The 22622-nt window shown below is 33.0% G+C and overlaps 1 protein-coding gene across 1 annotated transcript in view; it reads right to left on the bottom strand.

Annotated features, from left to right (window-relative positions):
- The window catches only part of LOC118746564, a 224357-nt gene that overhangs the window by 34007 nt on the left and 167728 nt on the right, over positions 1-22622 (bottom strand). The window contains exon 2 of the mRNA XM_036480407.1: positions 4660-4751. Coding sequence (XP_036336300.1) covers positions 4660-4751 — 92 coding nt within the window. The remainder of the gene's footprint in view (positions 1-4659; positions 4752-22622) is intronic.

Raw genomic sequence — 22622 nt, 5'->3', positions numbered from 1 at the left:
AGAGAAGTTCATAAGTTATTTTGTGATAAAAACAACTTTCAGCCTCACACACCCCCTCAAAGTACACCTATTTTCTACATACCATTTCATTTCGGTGATTCGCACATAAAAGTGGTCGCAGTTAAAAATTTGTTAAAAATACATTTTTATTCCTAGCAAGATCAACTTTTGCACTTTGATAAAGATATATGCGACAAACCAAAAAATGTATGGTTAATGGAAAAAAAATTTATACAAATATTTTTTTTTTATTAATAAATAAATATATGATTAAACATACCAAAATCCGAAAATTGGTAAACTTTGGAGAAAAAAAAAAAAAAACATCTTGAAAGTTCGTGAAATTTTTTTTTTTGGTTATGATAGTTTGGACCTTCTACTAACAGAAACAATCGAAATCTCTTCCAACTTTTTCCAATATTTGAAAATTTTCAATTTTGAAAAAGTGACAATATGCCTTTTTTTGGTATTATTTTAGCTGATCTATATTTACAATACTTTTTCTGAATGCCCTAAGATCTAAATTTTTGGTTCGCTTTTCAAAAATAAGGTGTTGAATTGAAAGCTAAAAGTGCCAAAAAAAAATTAAGAGGTACAGGGTGCTTTGAAATGAAAAAAATTATCAGCTAATTAAAATACTTAAATATGCATCACGGTATGGGAGCCAAAAACAAAGGTATACGAAGATTTACATATATATATATATACATATATGTATATATATAGAGCAATGACACCAGTTTACAAACCAGTGAAATTCGTTTATACGAAAGAAGGAAAGGCGGTAATTCATTCAGAATATAATAAAATAATTCAGATGATTAATGATTTGGAATGTTATATTTTTAAAAATAAGAAGGGAATTGCTGAAGTTTCCTACATCACTATGATTGACGGTGCAGTAGCTAATGTTTTAACAAACACCAATTCCTCAAGCAGATGTTTCATATGTCATGCAAGCCCAACAGAAATGAATAATATTGAACAAAACAAAATACCAAATCCAGATCATTATAAATTTGGGTTATCAACCCTCCATTGCTGGATTCGATTCTTTGAATGTCTATTACACATAGCCTACCGTCTGCCTTTTAAGACATGGCAAGTCAGAATGGAAAATAAGGCTAAATTTATTGAAACTAAAGCCCGTATCCAAAAAGAGTTCAAAATTAAAACAGGTTTGATAATTGACCAAGTCAAGCAAGGGTTTGGAACAACAAATGATGGAAACACAGCTCGACGTTTTTTTGAAAATATTGACGTTGCCGCAGAAATTACTCGTCTGGATAAGTCTCTAATCCATAATTTTTCTCTGGTGCTAAGAGTCCTCTCTTGTTGAAAACAAATAAAAACCCAAGAGTTTAGTGTTTTGTTGAACGAAACAAGAGAGTTATACCTTAGAAATTATGGTTGGTATAACATGCCAAGTTCAGTGCATAAAGTTTTAGTACATGGATGTGATGTAATTAAATACTTTGATTTACCAATAGGTAATGATTTTAAAGCTATGTTTTCATTTATTTTCTTAATCTGTATTTCCACCTATTTTATCAGGTTCATTATCAGAAGAAGCCTTAGAATGTTCACACAAAAACATAAGAAAATATCGGCTTAATCATTCTCGAAAAACTGGAAGAGTACAAAGCAATACGGATTTAATGACTCGTTTGATATTATCGTCAGATCCATTAGTTGCATTTAAAAGAAATATAAAACAGAGAAACAAATATTTAAAGGGTTCTGATCTCAGCTTTAATAAATACATTGTTGAAAGTGACGAAGCAGACAAAAGCATGGAATCATTTGAATCAGTGATCACTTCCTCCTCTTCTGAGGACTCTGAAACTGAGTGATTATAACAACTAGTTCGGTTTTTATTAACATATTATATGTTATTACCATATAACAGCTATTATTACTTACTTACTTAACAGTGATTATGCTTTATTTTAAATGAAATCAAAAGAATTTTTTTTTCTAAAGGTTAACATGTAAGGAAAACCGACTTAATTTTTCAAATTACCATAATGTATTCACTTAGGAAGTAAAGTTTAGACGAATTTTGACTATTAAGACTATTTTTCTGAACACTTAGCAACAATGATATGCCATAATTCATTTTTAAATAATCATGTGCAAAAACTCGGTGTTTTTTTAATGGGTACCCGTTACAAAAAAACCGATTACTTTCTTAAAATTAGAGTAATATAGACACTTCAGATGTAAAGTTTCAATAAATTCTGACGACTCCTTCCTGTTTTCGTAAACACCACATTCAGCAATGATTATGCCTTATTTGTCTTTCATATAGTAATGTAAAAAAAAAATCTTTTTTTTTTAATGGGTACCCGGTACCGAAAAATCGATTTCATTTTTGAAATAAGCATGGCTCAGTCCTTTTAGGTGTAAAGTTTCAACAAGTTCTGAATACTATTTCGGTTTTTATAAACATATGTCTACGATGATTATGAGTTATTTTACCTTTTTATAAAATTGTAAAAAAAAAAATTTTTTTAATTAAATGGTAACAGATGCTGAAAAACCTTTTTTTTTCTTAAATTGCCGTGATATAGTCCTTTCAGGTGTAAAGTTTCAGCCCATTCTGATGCCTCCTTCCACTTATATCAACACATGTCCACAATGACTATTTTCATATAAAAATGCAAGAAAAACTCGGTTTTCTCGAAATGAGTAACCGGTACAGAAAAACCGATTTCATTTTTGAAATTAGAGGGGCATAATACTTCTAGGTGGGAAGTTTCAGCCAATTCTGACCACTCCTTCTATTTTTGTCCATCATTTGTATGGAGTCGCGGCACTGTGCGCCGTTGATCGCCCACCTAGTTACCTGGTTCAGGTAACCTCGAGCTAGATAAAAAAGAGTGTATAGAAATTGTCCCTTAACCAAAAGTTTCACATCATTTACATAGACGATGACCTGAAAGCCCAATTTTTAAAATTCCTCCAGAAGGTCGTTTACAGCCGCAATCCAGATCAGGGGAGAGAGAACACCAACTTGCGGAATGCCCCCCATTGACTCTGCTCTGAGTGCAAGCGCTCCTCCACTACTCCGCGACAGTTCTGTCACGAAGTAAGCTGTAGATAAGCCTTATTAGGTTGGTCTCAACCCCAAGATTATGCATATACTTGACTATTGCCTCTAGATTGACATTGTTGAAGGCTCCTACTGCATAATATTTAAGTGTGAAGACTTCCTCTGACCACTTTAACAATGTGCGCAGGGCGGTATCCACCGAGCTTTCCTTGCAATAAGCATACTGAAGTCTTGAAAGACAGTTACGAGGTATCGCGATTCTTATGTCCTGGTCTATCAGTATCTCTAGCGTTTTTAGCAAAAACGAAGACAGACTGATGGGCCTAAAATCACTAGAGAAAACATGAGAGCTTTTTCCGGCCTTTGGGATGAACACAACACTGACTACCCAAGCCTTGGAGATGTACCTGGTCCCCAGGCAATTGCACGACTTCTCCAGAGCCTTTTGCAGCTGCACAGGTAGGATGCCATCGGCCCTCGGCGACTTTAATAATTTGAAAGAATTTATCGCCTAGGCTATGTGACCATCGTCCAGAAGAACGGAGAAGTACATGACCTGAAGTACAAAATATCGCAAAGAAGTACATATGACTGTACTTCGAAGTACGCAGTACAAGAGCTAAAAAGAGGTACTGGACTTCCGAAAGAAGTACGGTTGGTCACACTATACTTGACCGTACTCATACATAGTCGTGCATGGCGTATGAGTAACATTTCCCATGTTAAATTTTGAATTTTTCCATTCGCAATGCAAACTCAAAATGAAAATATCTTGGGAAAATTACCTGATCAAGAAAAACGGTATACCGATCCATAATCTACGACGCAAAATTATATTAAGGTGTCTTGGCTTCTTTGTGTCTCTACTGTGTAATTGAAGTCGCTCCAATACCAGCACTTGGCAGCTTTAAATAAAACGAGACGTTATATATTCATCTTCCCGTCAAAGCACCCGTTACCTTTAAAAGGTACTCGAGAAAACGGTCCTACGTATATTTAGTACTGTTCTTTCTAATTATGTTTATCTACATGTGCATATGCATGTGCATTTTGGCTATTTTACTGAAATATTTTTCATATCAATTAGCATTACATTACATTTCAGCTTTGCGTAACTTATAATGTCTAACGTTAATTATTATTTTTTTAAGGAAGATTTAATTTAAGCACTTATTTGCTCCACCATAAACACTTATGCGTAATGCCTATTTCAACTTTAATTCCTGTCATTCCATTAGCTTCGCTTAGCTCTTTCGTAGCACCATAAGGCACGATGTTGAATTACTTCCCCATTGAGTTAGCTATTAAGCTTCACGCATTAGATGCATGTGCCAGAATATTTTACCCACAAATGCTGATTAACACACAAGCAATCAGGTGTCACTGCTGGATTTTTAAACTAAAATCTTACAAACTCACAAAAATATACGAAACAGCTTGCCAATACTTTAATTTGAAAATTTTCAATACGGGAAATTAAACGTGGAATGCTATGTTACACTAAATATACAAATACATACATAAAAACAAGGGACTGTACTGAAACTGGAAAAGTAGGAGTACTTCTTTATGTTAGTAATTTGCAAAACATAAAATTCACTTACCGCACTTCATTTGCTCTTCTTCTTCAACGGCGCGCAACACAGCCGAATTGGCCAAGTTCAATGGCTTAGAGATTTCTGGGTCAACTTCAATCCTGGAAAGTAAAAAAATAAATTCTAAGTTTAGAAAAGCTGCTCACAACTTGCAAACAACTATGCAATATAAATACTTTTAATATTAAAAAATAAATAAATTGGTTGTGCTTCTACGTTTTGCCAAATATTTTGTCAAGCTTTTCTTCCCGTGTGTAATTGTATTTGAAAGTCATCACTTAAATAGAGGTATCTATAGATTTCCGCGGCCAACGAACGGCAAGAAAGTGTTTTTTATTATATTGTTTGATTTAAACATTGCACCGAACAGAATTGAAAATGAGTCCTACCAACTGACGCATCTCTAACTAATCTACTGCGGGGACTTTAGTGGCCGCATTGGGCTTAAGAGCTTACCAGGACTATTTAATATAATCAATCGCTTATATATGCTTTTATACAGTAAATGATACTACTTGTACAATATTCAGAAAAGTAATGAAATGAATTCCACTAAAAATGTGTCCTTTATTCTTCTCAGCGTATACACACACACACACACACACACACACAAGTAAACGGATATCCAACAATAGGGTAGCATAAGTATTTATGGCTCCCACAAGTGGCGTTTTACGTAAAGTACAGCGCACTTCATCGATTTTAATTTTACTTCAAATATGTGCATAGGTTGAACATACATACGTACATACATGCGTAAGTGCAAATATGTAAACAGCCAATAAAAAATAAAATTAAGCGGAAAGAAATGTTATGCTTATAAAAGCGCTCATACATTCGTACTTTTTTGGATGGGTGTGGATATATGCACATGTGTACATAAATATGTGCCTGTAAAATGTGCCTGTGTGCTTTTCGTAACCACAAAAAAAAGAACATTTTTGTAAAACCTATGTATTAGATTTGATCGGCCACTTTAGTATTCTTCAAACTCTATAGACAGAATTGTCTTAAAGTCAAATTTTTTTGCAGGATCAGTGCTGTCTCCTTGAATATAACAAAGTTTAACTTGTATTTAACATTATGCTGATAAATGTTATAGCTGCATCTCAATCTGTTGTGCCCAATGGTCTTACTCCGAATTATGGGATAAAAATTATGCCTAAGAACATGGTGAAAGTTTGCGCCAAATTTTAACTAATTCAGCCGTTTCGGTATAAAAAACAACTTATCTTTCGAAGATAGTCTTTATGTGTAAGAATACAATTTTAATTTCATAATAATGCAAAATTTTTTTTTATTTAACATAATGGAAAAAGTTTATTTAATACATTTTAAAAATGTGAATGCTTTCTAAAAAATGCTTTTATCTAAGTTACAATTAAAAATTGACTACTTTAGTAAAATTTTAATTTTGAAAGAGTAAGCGACTTTCTTATAACAAAATTTGTTTGAAAAATATATGCAGAAATAAAGCTTTATTAGCCCTCTCTCTTTTAACACACATATTCGAATATATTATTACATCTGTTAACCATACTGATTTTAAATGTCTACCCGGTGGCAACCCCCTCCAATTATATATTAGAAAAAATGCTCACTTAAACATCTTTCGTTTGGCACCCGTATTAAAATATATCATTTAACTCGTTAATTTGATCCTGAATTTACAAACAAATGGCAACCGTCTTCAAAATTTTTATCGAAATGAAGATTTCTTAGACCTATCGTAGATTTGGTTCCCATATGATAAACATATTTCGTTTAACTTGTTTACTAAATTGATTTTTAACTCTCAAACAGGTGGCAACGCTCTTAAAAATCAAATTTTTCTTTTCGACATAAACCTTTCCCAAACCTCTCTCGTTTGTTTTCCAGATATAAATATTTCTTTTACATTTTTAATTAAATTGATTTTAAAATTTTGAATGGCTGGCAACCCTCTTCAAAGTTATTTCGAAATAAATCGTTTCTTTTGAACCCACATTCGCGTAATAAATATTTTCTTAAACCTATTGAATAATTGATTTTTACTTTTAATGAAAAGGTGGCAACTTTCTTAGAAAAAATCCTGAATATTATTCCAGGTCATCATCTATCCGCGTGCCAAATTTTAAATGTATATATATGCCCAGCCATTTTAGCGTGAAAGAGCAAGAAACATTCTCACACTTTAACTGACTCACAGACTTTCACATTTTTAATATTACTAAAATTGTATTATAGCGTAAGTGTATTTAATTTTAATATCTTGCAGCCGCACTCAGAGTCATTTTGACTCTCCTATCGAGTTTGGAGCCATAACCTTATGTTAGTAGGCATACTATGAGGTCAGAGTTTGTTTTTACTTGTAAGGGTTAAGATGAACAATAGCCTTTACAGGTTGCTGCAGAGATAGTCGCCGACATGCTCAATATATCCGAAGGTCACGAGGTTCTCCCGACCAATGAGCCGGCTTCCTTAAGTCTTACAGCAACCTCCCCAACAAATAGATATGGTTGGAACACAACATTTGTGACTTCCCTAGTAGGGCTGGATCAAAGAGTCCCGCCTATACATAATTATGCGTTTCTTTAACTCCAATTTTGCGATTCCCTCTAATGCATATTCGATTCTTGAAAATAAGTAAAGATTCCTGAATAAGTGGCAATACGCTGGCTTATTTAATGCGCACACTGCTCAAGGACGATGTAGCGAAAACCACACGCAGTCGCAGCCGCTGCCGCTGCCATACCCACAGCCATCTACATACATAGCAGCATAGCGGTAGCTAAGGAACCGCACAACCGAATAAGCGAGCAATTGAACAGCACAGCCGAATCAGCAAACAGTAAATGGGAGCGCAGTGCGAGCAGTCAAGTGCGACGTTAAGCAACCTTCAATGTTGCATGGCGCAGATATGATAGACGCAGTGGCAAGTGGTACGACAGCGGCGGATGAATGGAATTTATGCAACATACCGCATGCATATGTATATATGGAAATTCATATACACATGAAATCGTGTGTGATTGCAACTGTTGTGTGTGGCTTTTGGCTGCAATACCTTTGCAGCAGCAACATTCAACCGACCTGCCGTTCTTTTGTGCGCTTGGGCATGTGCTATGGCTTAAAATAAGGGAATTTATTTCGTGCATAAATTATCATATTAAATAGCAAACAGGCTGGCAGCCAGCATTCAGCATTCAGTATGTAGATGGCAGTCGGCAGCAGGGTTGCCACTTTGGTAAATTATTACCAAAATTGGTAGAAAAAATTCCGGTTGGTAAAAAGGTACATTTTTTGTCATTTTGGTAGATTTTTGTTAAAGTATTTTACTTGAACTTTAAAACTTCTCGTTCTCGCTTTATTTGTTGTAATTATCTTTTTATTTTAAATCCCTTTCTAAAAGTATAGTCTACTTAATTGCATTATTTTTCGAACGCTTTCGATAAAAGGCGAACATATCGTGTTCTATTCAAACTCATTTTGCAGAGGATCTTATGATTGCCTAAATATTTTAAATGATTCTTCAAATAAAAATAAAAAATGAACAGGCACGTAATGGCACACTATGATTGATTGTTCTCAAAAAAAAATTTAAAAAAATTAACGGCGGTTTTATAAATGGCAGTTTTTAAATTAAAAAAGAAAACGACACGAAAATCCGGTGGCAAAAAAATTTAAATTAACGGGAATTTTTATGTGCACATTGTTGGTTAAACTAAAATTCAATGGACTGAAAACTGTAAACCCAAAAATTGTTTTAATAATTCAAAAAAAAAAAGTTCGAAATTTTGGCTCTAATTTATTAAATTCTTCTAAATGTGGTATATGCATAGCTTTAGTCCTTGATTTTCATGATTTTCGTTAAAGCGCAAACAATATCCTTTTACAAAAACAACATCATAAAATTTTTAGCTGAAAAACATTATGAATATTATAGAAAAATCACCAAGCGATTTTTACAGTCACTGTATTTGTCTGTAATAACTCCAGCTGTAGTTTTTTCAAATGATGGAGTTTCGTTGTTGCCTTTAGTTTCATCATCTTTGCTTTTAGTTGAAGGAAACCGAGAAGATGTCATTAATATGACCTCAAATATAATATCATTGGTTAAAGAAAAATTACTTACTAAAATTTTTTTTATTGAAGTAACTAAACAAAGAACAAATCTATAGTTTTTATTAAAATAACTAAAAAAGTTTTTGGTAGATATTTTCTAGATTTGGTAGATTTTTTTAAAATAGATGGTAAGTATTTATTTTCGTCAGTGGCAACCCTGGTCGGCAGTCGGCAGTCGGCAGTCAGCAGCGAAGCGAGCAGTCATGCTGCCAAGCATGGTTTCAAGTGGTGTTATGTTAGTGGAGGCAATGCTGGAGAAGGTGGTGGCATACAAACACTCACACACACACACATACAGCTCGCACATTGAAACAACTATGGAGGGTAGCCGATATTGCAACTTGCAAGAGCATACGTTTGCTACACGGCAAACAAGTCTTGTTTTTCAAATACTTGTTGGCGCTTGCTACAAGCACCCCTACCTCACACCGCATACTGTGGTATATACTTACTTACATACCCCGCAGCAAAAAAGTATCAGTTGATAAAAAATAACCCACTTGGAGTTAGTTTTTTTGCGGGGCTTCTATAAAATATATAACTTGTACTTGGCTATAAAAGTTAACTTAAAACCAGTTGACAAGTAATGAGATTGTTTTCTTTCTATTTAAATATCCTGAACTTCGCAAATACTCTTTCGAATTTAGGACAAATAAATGGAAGATCGAAATTTCATATTATCATTTTGAAGTTATGTCTGACGGAGTTCGAATATGGGAGCACCTACAGCAGAATACGTAAACAAATATGAAATGTAATAAAACAAATAAAGTAAATAAATAAAAACATAAAAAATTTTTTTTTGATTTTCCTATTGATATTTTATGCCCAAAAGTATGTAGTTAGTTACATCAAATGCCGAAGTAACCACCCTTGGCTATAGTATGCTTTCGTCAAAGAAAATATACAGATAGTAAGTGACTTTTAGCTCCTTCCTAATGAATTTAAAGTTAGCTTATAGTTAGATACATGTCCTACAGGGTATGCATGTACATACATATTTATATAAGTTTGTGCCAATGCATGTAGGCAAGTGTCTGCTAGCATCCTATTCAAGTGTGCATACATCAGCGCGCGCGTGCAACTGTGTCGTAGATCGTTCGAGTGCTGCGGCAAACAAGTGTCGCGCGATAGTTGCGTAGGACTGCTGCAGCTATCACTGCGAGATGGCATCGTTTGTTGCACACATTGCAGATGGCTACGTATATATGTATGTATGTATGCACGCGTACATACACACATATGTAAATTTAAATGTAGTACAAGTGCATACTTGATTGCATAATTACAAACACACCAATTCATGTATGGTTAGTGTCAATGTATGCATGCATGCAAGCACATTCACACACATACTCACCTACGTAGAGGAACTATGGATGCTTGTGCGCTCATTAATTTACAATTTTAATTTCATTGATTAATTATTCTTATTTTAACTAATCGAGTAACAAGTTAAACACTTGTCGGACTAATTGGAGTGCGAGTATGCAGGCATTTGTTGACACTTATGGATGCGCATCTGGTGTTTAAATTTATATACATATGTACACACATACGCGCAAAACTACACATACATATGTATGTACATACATACGTAGGTACAAGTTGCTTGCATTGACAGGTTGTCGAGCAACCTCTTTGCCGTACACTTATTCAATTTTTCAAGGCTTTTAAGATGCGCGAAACTGACTAAATTAAAATCCACTTGCAGAAAAAAAGGAACATAAGATGAACACTTTCTGTTTGTTGACATCTACAAACTAGTTTTAAGTGGCATTTGATTAAAATTTGATGACCTTGCTGCAAATATGAAGAAATATGCCCTTAGCTGTGAAATCACCAGGCGCCTTTTCTTCGCACTTTTTATGACAGCCAAATGGCAATGTAAATACGTGCATTTTTGAAGTGAAACTTCTTTAGCGGCGGTTGGTTGGTTGGGAGTAAAATGGCAAATTCAACGGAAATTGCACACGGAAATGGTGCAACGGAAATGGTGCAACGGAAATGATGCGACGGAAATGGTGCAATCGAAATGGTTGGGGTTGAAACAAGTGCTTCTTGTGTGTATGCATATGGTATTAATTTAACAAAAATTTGCAAATAAAAGTTTAAAGAATAACAATTATAAAAAGGCCAATACAAGAATGCAAGTAGAGGTGACTACGTACATAGATAAAGAAGAGGATAAAGGCAAAAGTAAAAATAAAAACAGAAACATAGATGCGTAAAGGCAAAAATGAAGACCAAGGTAAATTTAAACACTTTACTTATATAAGGGCAAAGGTGAAGGGGAATATGTAGACGAAGAAAAAGATGAGGATAGGGGGGAAGGATTAAAATAAAGGTAATTAAAGAGGATAGGATATAGAGAGACACAGAGACTCAATCTGGGAACTATTTTGGGATTTTAGAGATTTTCGGGATTCTCGGGACTTATCGATAAAATGATCGATATTTTTATCGGTTTTGTTATCAATTTTGCTATCGATATTTTCGGAACTTATAGATGTAATAGTCGACATTTCTAGCGATTTTGTTATCGATATTTTTAACTATTTTATTAGCGATATTTTTTTCATTTTTGTTATCGGTATTATTACCGATTTTGTTATCGATATTTATCGATTTTGTTAGCATTACTTATCGATTTTGTTATCGATATTTATCGATTTTGCTATCGATATCTGTCGAATTTGTTATTGATACTTATCGATTTGGTTATCGATATTTATCGATTTTGTTATGGATATTTTAATCGATTTTGTTATCGATATTTTTATCGATTTTGTTATGGATATTTTTATCGCTTTTGTTATCGATATTGTTATCGATTTTGTTGTGGATATTTTTATCGATTTACGATACGATTAACGATATTTTTATCGCTTTTGTTATCGATATCTTTATAGATTTTGTTGTCGATATTTTTATCGATTTTGTTATCGATATTTATCGATTTCGTTAGCGTTATTTATCGATTTTGTTATCGATATTTATCGATTTTGCTATCGATATTTAGAGATTTTGTTATGGATATTTTTATCGATTTTGATATCGTTAATTTTATCGATTTTGTTATGGATATTTTTATTGAGTTTCTAAGAGATTTTGCTATCAATATTATTATCGATATTTTATTGGATGATACTGTCGATTTTGTTATCGATAAATTATAAAGATAGAAATAAAGATAAAGGAAGAGAATAACATAAATGTAATTAGAACGAACAGGGGTAGAGGTAGGGATCTAGATAGAAAAAAGACGAAAAATATAACCTTAAGCGAAAGCAGATGTATGTATATTGGTTTTGAGAAAAAATAGATATGTATGTAACGTAAGTTTTACTTCTCCAGTGTGGCCCAGGCGCACTTAGTTTTTTATATTTTGGGGGTAGGGGCTCCAAATGAAAATCTACAAATTTTGGAAAAGTTGTTTTACATGCATACGTATGTAAGTATTGCAGATGTTTTGAATACTAATACGGAGCATAGTTAGGGAGACCATCCGTCCTGTATTGTGTAGGGCAGACTTTTCTTTTCGTCAATTGTCCTAGTCATTTATTAACTTTATGTTGAACGCCAAATTTATTGTATTTCTTTTAGTGTTTTGTATTTGTATTCGGCGATCGGTATTTCCTATTTGCAATTTACGGGAGTACATTCCAGTATATGTTTATATTATTTACACTGAGGGAAAAAAATATTAAAATCAAATAGAAACGTAATTGATCTTATTATAAACGTCAACGAAAGTACTGTATATTGGTAAATATTCAATTCAATTACGCGCATTTTAAAATGACCGCGTTCGTACTGAAAAAGCATCCGTGAAGTGAATAATCAAGAGAAAAACAAAAAAAAAAAAAATTAAGTTGCATGTTGCCTGCAGTGGAATTCGAACCCGACCATCTCCGGATATCAACAACTTGTGGCAAGCATCTTTGCGCACTCAGCTACACCCAGGCATATAAATTTGCTTTCAAATGTTGAATATCCATCAACACCACAGCACGCGATTTGTACGGATAAACATGTGCTATGTATGTATGCGTGCGTTGTGTCACCGCGCTCTCAGAGCGGCGCTCTGCATGCTTGGGGTGCGTATGTACACTTACATATACATACTCAGATGTGAACAGTCAAATACGTGCGTAATAAATTTTGTATGAAAATATTATTTTTAAATACGAACATTTTGAAACGATAATCAAATATAAAGTATTCATTTTTACTATGCATTATTTCCCTCAGTGTAGGGTTTATTATTATTAAGGTGCCATTTTTTGAAGTAACCTTTACCTTTAAAGCTCACTTTATACTTAAAGGTTGGATTAAAAATTAAGTTATGCCTAAAGTTATTTATTTTATTATCGGGTTTTGACGTATGTTTCTTGCTTGTAAACCAATTTAAAACCGATAACAAAATGCTTTACTTTAGACACAAACATAAATTTTAATGCAACCTTTGAATATAAGGTGAGGTTTAAAGTTACAGGTTACTTGAGGAAACGGCCCTAAGCATTTTAAATGAAACTCGAAAAGCATTTTTAGTCTCAATGAAACATGTCTGATATGAACTTTATATAAATTCCTCAAAAAATTATGATTTTTGTGAATTAAAATAACAGCTTTAAAATAACTTCTCCAAAAGGACTTCTAGAGTAGGTCATACAAAAGACCTTCGAGATGCTCTTCTTTGAGAAGTGAAAACAGAAGCCTTTCAATTTGTGCTGCTCTATACAAGACAGAAACGTGAAAAGAATAATTTTCAGAAAGGCCTTCTGAAAGAGATTTAGGTAGTATGTATTATCCCTTATTCCGAAATCGGGCAATACGCTCGTTGACTTACATAGCTAAAGCATAGAGAAATACAATCCAACCTCCTTTAGTCTCAAAAATTTAGCGATACTGTTAGGAGCAGTGTCCGTTTTGATCCAAGTGGATCAAAAGTGACAAATTTTTTGATGAATTTTTGGGGGATACTTTTTTTTTAAATTTTGATTATTTTCCAATCGTGTAAAAAAATTCCCGTACATGTCGAAAAACTGGTCAGAGAAGTTTACAATTCCTCCGCACATATTGCTAAAAGGGTGGACGAATTCGCCAAGTTTCAAAACTACGTTGGTGTTAAAAGTCATAAAACTTACTGTCCCAGTGAAGCGCGTTGCAATTATTTTTCATATCTTGCTTCGATGACGGTGTGAACTAAGCGCCAGCTATTGCCGAAATAATTGATTCCGCAAATATATGTAATACTTCTATATTGGCTGTAAGCTAACTTCTCAATGTGTAAGCATTCCGAAATCAAAGCGAGGCAGTCTAGTGCTGTTTTTGTCAATGTATTGTGTACTTGAGTGCCGTTTTTGTATATGTGTTGTGTACATGTTTATTTATAAACGTGTGTGTTCCTTTTCTTTCGTACGTGTTTATTGATATATCTGTACTGTAGTGTTTTCGGGTCTGACGCCCTCATATCAGTTCATAAGTATTACCACGAATTGTAAGAGTGGCGAATTAACAAGGAAAGATCACCGTAGGTATATAAATTGCTTCATTTGAAAGATATTCCAGAGATCACACGACTCATTTAGCCAGCGTACCGGAAAACCTTTCATCCTGTGGGACAGCTAGGATTCTTGGCCCTCCTATAACAGAAAACGCACTTTTGTGCTCTTGAGTTTCCTTATAAGAACTTTTATTGGCACTAATGTTGTAGTTGCAGAATCATAGAAAAAGATTACGCATGCTTGACAGAGATCTCACAGGTGGAAATAAGACCATCGGTAAAGCTCATCTCACCGAAAGGGATTGGTATGTGTGTGTGGAGAATACTGCGCCTTAGTGGTTTCAACTTAAACCAAAAATTTTAACTTTACAGACTATTTTTGCTTCTAAACGCTCTTTTGCATTGGCCAACGCTAAAGTTCTTAATAGGCGCCGCGAAGTAAGCGGGCATTGGCTAGTTAAAAATAAACAAATAGCACTCAGTTTGTTAGTGTCTAATATCGCGTGATTTTACGAAATGCTAATTTGAACAAAATGATTAAAGTTATCTGTTATGCATCAGACACGCAACACGCTTACCGAAGTTAAAATTAAGCTATTGGCACGTTTTGGTCGCTAATAGCTGGCAAAACTATTGTTTGCATTTTTTACTCACCTAGCCTGTATATATGTATGTAAAGAGTGTTAATGTTTACAAGCTTTCATTTAACTTGTTTAGTACGTATGTTTACATGTGAGAAAGTTTGTTTGTCTAAAATTTTGGAATAAATTTTCGAAACTTAAAGTTTCAAGCCTAGCTCAGAACCAGATGACCATGCAATATACAAGGATTAATCCGCTTGGTAGCATAGGAGCCGAGATATTTGAAAACACCTCATTATTGTAAAATTCGGTTCGTATGTAAAATGCTTTCTACCTAAATTAAAGGAAATAGCTCCACAAAAAATTTAGCTGGTAGGAGGCGCGAGCCTAGATATATTTCGAAAACCTGCATCCATGGTCTGATTTGGGTTATATTAGAATATATATTACCTACAAGCAAAGGAATAACTCCAAATAAAATTTTGTTGATTCGTGGCGCAGAAGTCGAAATATTTAATGGTCCGATTTGATCCGTATTTAGAAAACCTGTATTAAAAATATTTTTTTTTACTATTAACTAATTTTTATTAAATGTTTAAACCGGAAAACTTTTAGTACACCTACTAGTTAAATACAGATGAATCATTGGTTTTGAGCTCCGCATGCTTACTGCAAAGTTAGGTCCATGGAAACCGCTCTACAGAAAAATTAATTAATAAACAAAAAATTTTCAGCGACTTGAAATTTCTTTTTAAACCTAACTATGACCAATTTTCTATTCAAAATTTATTAGAATTTTTGGAATTTAAGGTAATTATAAGTTCCATTTTCTCAATTTAAATAACCGACATTGGGCATTTAAATACAGTTTATATTCTTGATCTCAAAATTAATACTTTTTATTCAACAATCGGCACTTAAATTGCTCGCCTCTTCATTGTTCACCAAATAATAATTTTTATTAATCTCCAGTTTCGCCATACTGCTCGCATTAGCACATATCACTTAGTCTATTACATTAGTGCCTACACTTAGTACTACACGTCTGAAAGTGGCCTAAAATGTTGAGATAACTCATGATAGATAACTCATACGACATAGCATGCGACTAATAAAAGCTGGCGAAAATGTAAGAAGCGAAGAGACATTTCAGCAAGTTTTGGCCATTTTGCTTTGTTAAAAAAAGTTTATTATAATTTTATGAAAATATAGCTTACTATTTTAACTAAACCATGTAAATCAAAATTTCAAGCTTTGTAGAACATTTATTTAATTTCGACGAATTTCAACAAATTTTCATCAAAATTTTGGAAATTTTCAACCACACTTTTTTTTTTGTAGCCCATTAATTTTTATGGCAAGTCTGAAGTAGTAGGACTTACCGTTGAAATTTTTTGTTCACCCATAAAAGGTATCTTCGATTTTTTTTTAAGTGAAAATAAGCAACAGCTTTCACAAAAAATTAATTTAAAATTTAATTGGTTAAAAACCTGCATAAATACTCAAAATCTTTCTACGAAATCCAATAAACCCTTGATTAGCTGCATAAAGGAAATCACATAATTAGTCGCATGGGGTCCCGAGTTGCCCCAATAAATGTGTTGAAAAAAGAGTTTTACAAATAAAAAAAAAGAAGTGTGTATTATAAAAAATATCTTGTATATTATCGTGAACTTAAAAAAAAATAAAAACTTACCTCCTCCAAAAATGATACGTTAGTGTTATTGCGATTCTCTTGAATCCAAGTGTGCATGTAAATATTTTATTTTATTTTATTTTTATTTTATTTTATTTTATATATTTTTTTTAACTTATGACAGGTCCTGGATTTAGGCTGTGACGAACTTATCATAGTTGCTTTATGAACCTAATATATCACATTGAAGCTCCTGGACTAACCAGATGCACATAAGCAGTTGTGATACGCCTTCGCTTCGTCACGCAACACGGCACAAGCTCATAGCTAGTTATCCTGTCGGTGAGTTTTTAACAGTTTATACATAGCAACCAAATTTTTCTTACTTAAACGTTGACAAGCAGATGAATAAGCTATTAAATTCTATTTTTTTTAATTGAAAAAATTTTACTTTAAGTTTTATTTCTGATCGGAAAAATTAAAAGTCAAATATTAATTTTTAACTTTAATTTTAGACCGTAAAAATAAAAAACAAATTTTAGTTGTGATTTTAACTATTAGTTATTGCCTTTTTTGAAAAAAAAATCAAACAAACTGAAATCATTAGATATCAATATTCCTTAGCTCCTCCCTCCCCCCTCCATTTTAAAATTTCGAAAATAACTGTTACTTTCCATACCTGAATATGTTAATTAGTAAAAACAAGTAGAGCAGCGCTGTCTTCGGCTATGTCGAAAGCTTCATACCATTCATGGACTTCTGAAAATTTTACTTTAACGATTACTGCACTTGAAAATATTTATATATTCACAGCAAACATAGATACATATATAAAAAATCATATCTAAACAATCAGAGGTATGGAAGATATACCAATCTAAGTGATTTTCAATGCTGCGTGATCGGTATGTTACCAGTAACATAATTTAAATTGGTTTAGCATCCTACATAAAGGATATATATATCGTAACAACTGGTATCTGAACAATCAGTGGTATAAGAGATAAAGCTTATAGAGCATAACTTTTGACGTTTTTCTCAATAGACTTTGTATTATTATTTATAAAATAGCTTACGAAATATATCGGTTTTAGCTGTCCAAATAAAGGAGTTTTACAGTAAAACCCCATATCTGAACAATCAGTTGTATGGAAGCAATAAATAGGTTATAAGTGGCCCGATCTTTGTTAATTTTGTTGTAAACTTTCTATTGATAATGAGTGAAAAAAGCGCGAAATTTCATGTTTCTAGCTGCATAGATGGAGGGGTTAAAACAAAACATCGCATATCTGAACAATTCAGTTGAACGGAGGCTATAGCCATTTTCACTGTAAGTATTCTCTTGATAATGAGTGACAACAGTGCAAAATTTCATGTTCCTAACTACTTAAATGGAGGAGTTATAAAGAAAAATCTCATATCTGAACAATCAGTTCTACGGGAGCTATATGATATAGTGGTCTGATTTTTGTGGTTCCGACAAATGATTATTAAATTATAAAAATACACCCATATACCAAATTTGATCCAGATATCTCGAAAACTGGTAGACTAGATTGCTTACAAACAGACGGACAGATAGACAGAGGGCATGGCAATATCGACTCAGCTTGGTGTTCTGATCATTAAAGTATACATTTTGATGGGTCTACCTCTTCATATTCTGGTACTTACAAACAGCGGACCAAAGTTATAATACCATTTCATGCTCATGAAAGATATAAAAAAAAACTCGCTTCCTTTTTTCATGGACACCCTGTTTTAGATATGTATATAAGTGTGCATTGATATATGGATCTGCTTCAGGGTTGCCACCTTGGTAAATTGTGTTGGGTTGGTAAAAAGGTAAATTTTTTCTAATTTCGGTAGATTTTTGTTGAACTTTTTAAATTATAAATCTCTTAGCACACTTTTTATATACTACTACTTACGTATAAATGTATATCGATATAAGATGAACATATTCGTGCTCCATTCAAAACGCATTTTACTGAAATCCCGATTACAAATGATTTTTCGCAAAAAATAATAAGTCAACGCCATTTTTTATTAATGGAAATTGTTAAATAATAAAAAGACTCAAAAGACTGGCTGCAAAAAAATTAAAAAAAAAATCAACTGCATTTCCTAGCTGCACATTGTTGGCTATACTCAAATATTATGGGCTATAAAACTCCATACCTTAAATTGTTCTAAAAATTCAGAGAAAAGAATTCGAAATAAAACGAAATTTTTTTGAATTTTTCTAAACATTGTATATAGCTTGAATCCTTGATTTTTATGAATTTGGTTAAAGTGCAAACAATATTCTTATACAAAAAAATAACAAATATTTTTTATTTGAAAAACATTGTGAATATTAAAAAAACACCATGCGCTTTTTTGAGTCACTCTTTTTGTCTATAAAAATTCGAGTTTTTCAAATGATGAAGTTTCATTGTTGTCTTTAGTTTCGTCATCTTCGCTTTTAGTAGAAGGAAACTGAGAATATTCCATTAATATGATCTCAAAAACCATATAACTAGTTAAATAAAAAGTACCTTAAAAAAATTTAATTTTTATTGAGATAACTAAGCAAATAACAAAACTAAAGTCTTTATTAAAATTTGGTAAATTTTTTTCAAGTGGATGGTAAGTATTTTTTTTCGTCAGTGGCAATTTTGATCTGCTTGTTATTCAGCATATGAATTACGTACCATATTTTTGAATTCAGCCATAAAAGCATGAGTCGCGTGGTTAATTGGTGAATTTAGTGCAAGAATCACTTGGTTATGCACACATACATGGATAGTTATGTACTATATCCGTTGTATCCGTTATATAGGGTCAACCCATTTTGTGGTAAAATTTATTGTTACATATTGTAATATGGCAGAAAATAATCATAATAACAATAATAACAACAAGAACTTGTTGCAACTGACGTATTTAACTCGGCATGAGCGTATTAGCAATATCAACCAAATATATGCAGGTGTGTCTAGGTGTACATATATGTGTATATGTGTACGCATATACATATACATATGTATGTACCCTGCAGAAAAAAAAAAATTGTCAATTGATAAGCAATAACCAACTTGTAGTTAGCGTTTTTGCGGAATTTCTAGCAAATAACTAACTTGTAGATAGATAGCTAAAAAAGCTAACTTGAAACTAGTTATAAAGTAATGCAGAAGTAATGTGGAAATACTTTTTTCGAATGGAGGAAAAATAACTAAGAGGAAGATTAAAATTTTATATTATCATTTTGAAGATATGTCAGACGGAGTTCGAATATGGGACTACCTACAGCAGAATATGTAATGTAATAAAATAAAGTAACTAAATAAAGAAGTTAAAAAAATTGTTTTTTTTTGTTGACATTTTATGTAAGTTGACATCTAATGCAAAGTTAACTACCCGTGACTATTTCGCGGCCATTGCCTTAGAAATATAGTAAGCGTTCCTCAAAGAAAATGTACAGATAATAGTGACCTTTAGTTCCTTCCAAATCAACTTCATGTTAACTTATAGTTAGGTACATTTCCTGCAGGGTAACTACAAAATCATTATCATAACTACGACATACCGCAAAAGTCAACAAACACACACATGGACACAACAAGAGCAATTGCTGTCAGCCTGACAGCCGTTGATATTGGGTGGTCGTTGCTGCTGGCTGTTGGCTGTTGGCTGGTGTCTGGTGATTGGTGGCCGACAACCGGCGACCGGTAGCAGTTGCCAAAACGTGCTGCATCAAAAGCCAAATCAGGCAACATCTGTTCAATGTTGTTGATTTTTATGCTGCTCATCCGACCGCCAGCCATACTCGGCACAGACTTGACGCCATTGCGTCGTTTACGCTCCATACTTTGTCCTGATTGCTGACATTTGTGTGCCCTCAATGTGACAGCAGTTGATCATGTGGCAAACCACAATTTACATGCGCTGCTCGCTCCTTGCACTGCACTGACACCAATGGCGCTGCCGCTGCCGCTGTCATACACTCTCATCGGCACTCGTCCATCTATCGCAGCTGCTGTTCATTGCTTTGGTTTTGACTGTTGGCTATGTTATCCGTTGTGTCATTGCGGTCAGCTGTGTAAAGCTCGGTTGCATATGACTCGGAGTTTATGTTTAAGTTAATTCCAGCCGAGCTAAGCCAGCCTGACGTACATATGTACGTAATGGGGGGGGTGATGGCCTACATATGCTGGTCGCCAGCTATGCATCGATACTCCCACCCAGGTGAACGTACAGCGATTTATGCCTATACATATGTATGTATCTACATATAATATTTATATTTACACTCTAAAAAGTGCATGTAAAACTACTACTGAAAAGTGTTCAAGATTTGATTTTGAACATGAGTTGTTTAAAATATACACATAAATATACACATGAAAAGTTTAAAATTACAAACATTTTGAAAGTATAAATATATTTTTAACAAATAATAAATACTAAGTGCCAGGGGCGCACGCAGGAATATATTTTTGGGGGTAAAGGATTTATACTTCTAAATACATATATATCATCAGAAAATACTGAAAATTCGCTCTTTAAAATACATTTATGCAAGTTTTATGTACAGAATGAAATAAAAAAATAAACTTTTTAAAGTTTGATAAATTGCATTTTATTTACATAAAATTTACAAAGAACTCAAACTTTTCAACCCGGCTTCAAAAAAGGGGAGGTTATCAATTCTTCGGAGTATTTTTACTTCTTTTATTTATTCCACCGCATAACTTTGCACTGTGCGAACCGATTTTTTTACCAGAAAGATGGTACCTTAAAGGTCGTCCCGTAATTTGGTTAAGATCCGATCATTAAATCATGAAAAAATTAACGGTTAAAGATGCACTCAATTTTCAAAAGTAATACAAAATTTTACAAAAGAATTTTAATATAAATAAATTAAATAATTTCCCGAAATTTTTACACTTTTTTATTCATTTTCGTCGATTTCTGGTTTCTCATTTTTTAATACTTCGAATATCGAAAATTCAGCTGAACTTGAATTTTTACAATGTAGCTCATTTTGGTTGAACGAATTCCAAGTTAGCAAATTAAATCTTCGAATGCTTGTTAAGTACATATCAGTGGTAAACTTTTTTAGGCTGTAAAGTGTAAAAAGTAACAGTAAGTGAGTATACATTGCATATTTTTAGGAAAATGTTTTCATTCGCAGTTAAACTTTCAAGAGCTCTCAAGAAAAAAAAATAATTATTACAAAATGACGCACAAGAAATGGAAAAGAAATTTTTTTCTATCAAAATTTCTTAAATCATAATAAATTAAACCCCAAAACCCAAACCTTGTGTACGCTACGTGACAAATTTGATATGTAAAAGTAAACAGACAGTGTTTAATTTTGCACACACTAGGAGAGGAAACTGGTTACCTCTCTTTATATGCGTAAATTTAAACGAAAATTTTTTAGAGGAAATTTTAAACATTTTATGTGTAAACTATGAAAATGTGAACAAATATTTAAAACTCAAAAAACAAATTTGAAATTTGTTCTACGCCACACATATGGTAAGTAAAAGTAAGCAAGCAATGTGTAAATTTGCATTCATTAAGAGAGGAAACTGGTTACCTATCTTAATATGTGCAAATTTAAACGAAAATTTTTTTGAGTGTATGTATGGTATGTATGTATATCGCGCTATGTGCAACATAAATTTATATGCATGCAAATTTTCGTAATTTCATAGTGTGTGATATATCATTTGATTAAATTGCCATCAGCTACAGTGGCATCGTCCCATTTATATAAAATGCAAAACGCATTGCCGCCAGTAAATTTTTGGCAATGTTACAACAGATGTCCGTTGATTTTTGGTGGCGCCAAATTTTCTCATTTCCTTTCATTAATGTCCACAAAGTAAAGAAGGAGAAAAGGGAGGTTACCAAATTTCATATTACTTACGTCCTTTTTCAACTTTTAATATTTACTGGCATACAAATTGGCAAATGCGCCCGTATGTAAAATGATCGTACATAAATCGATTATGATGTTACAGGTATAAAATGAAAAAGCTTTTCTCTAGTGATTTCATTAGTTTTTACATCACATTTGTGCAACTCGCGGCTTACAAACATTAATTTCAAATTAGTCGTTTTTCAAAACAGATATCTCAATTTGAGT

This window comes from Rhagoletis pomonella, unplaced genomic scaffold (assembly GCF_013731165.1).
Source record: "Rhagoletis pomonella isolate Grant_MI unplaced genomic scaffold, Rhpom_1.0 Rhpom_scaffold_00010, whole genome shotgun sequence".
Classification (NCBI taxonomy): domain Eukaryota; kingdom Metazoa; phylum Arthropoda; class Insecta; order Diptera; family Tephritidae; genus Rhagoletis; species Rhagoletis pomonella.
The sequence above is the reverse complement of the archived record's forward strand: the minus strand, read 5'-3'. Positions and strand labels throughout refer to the sequence as shown.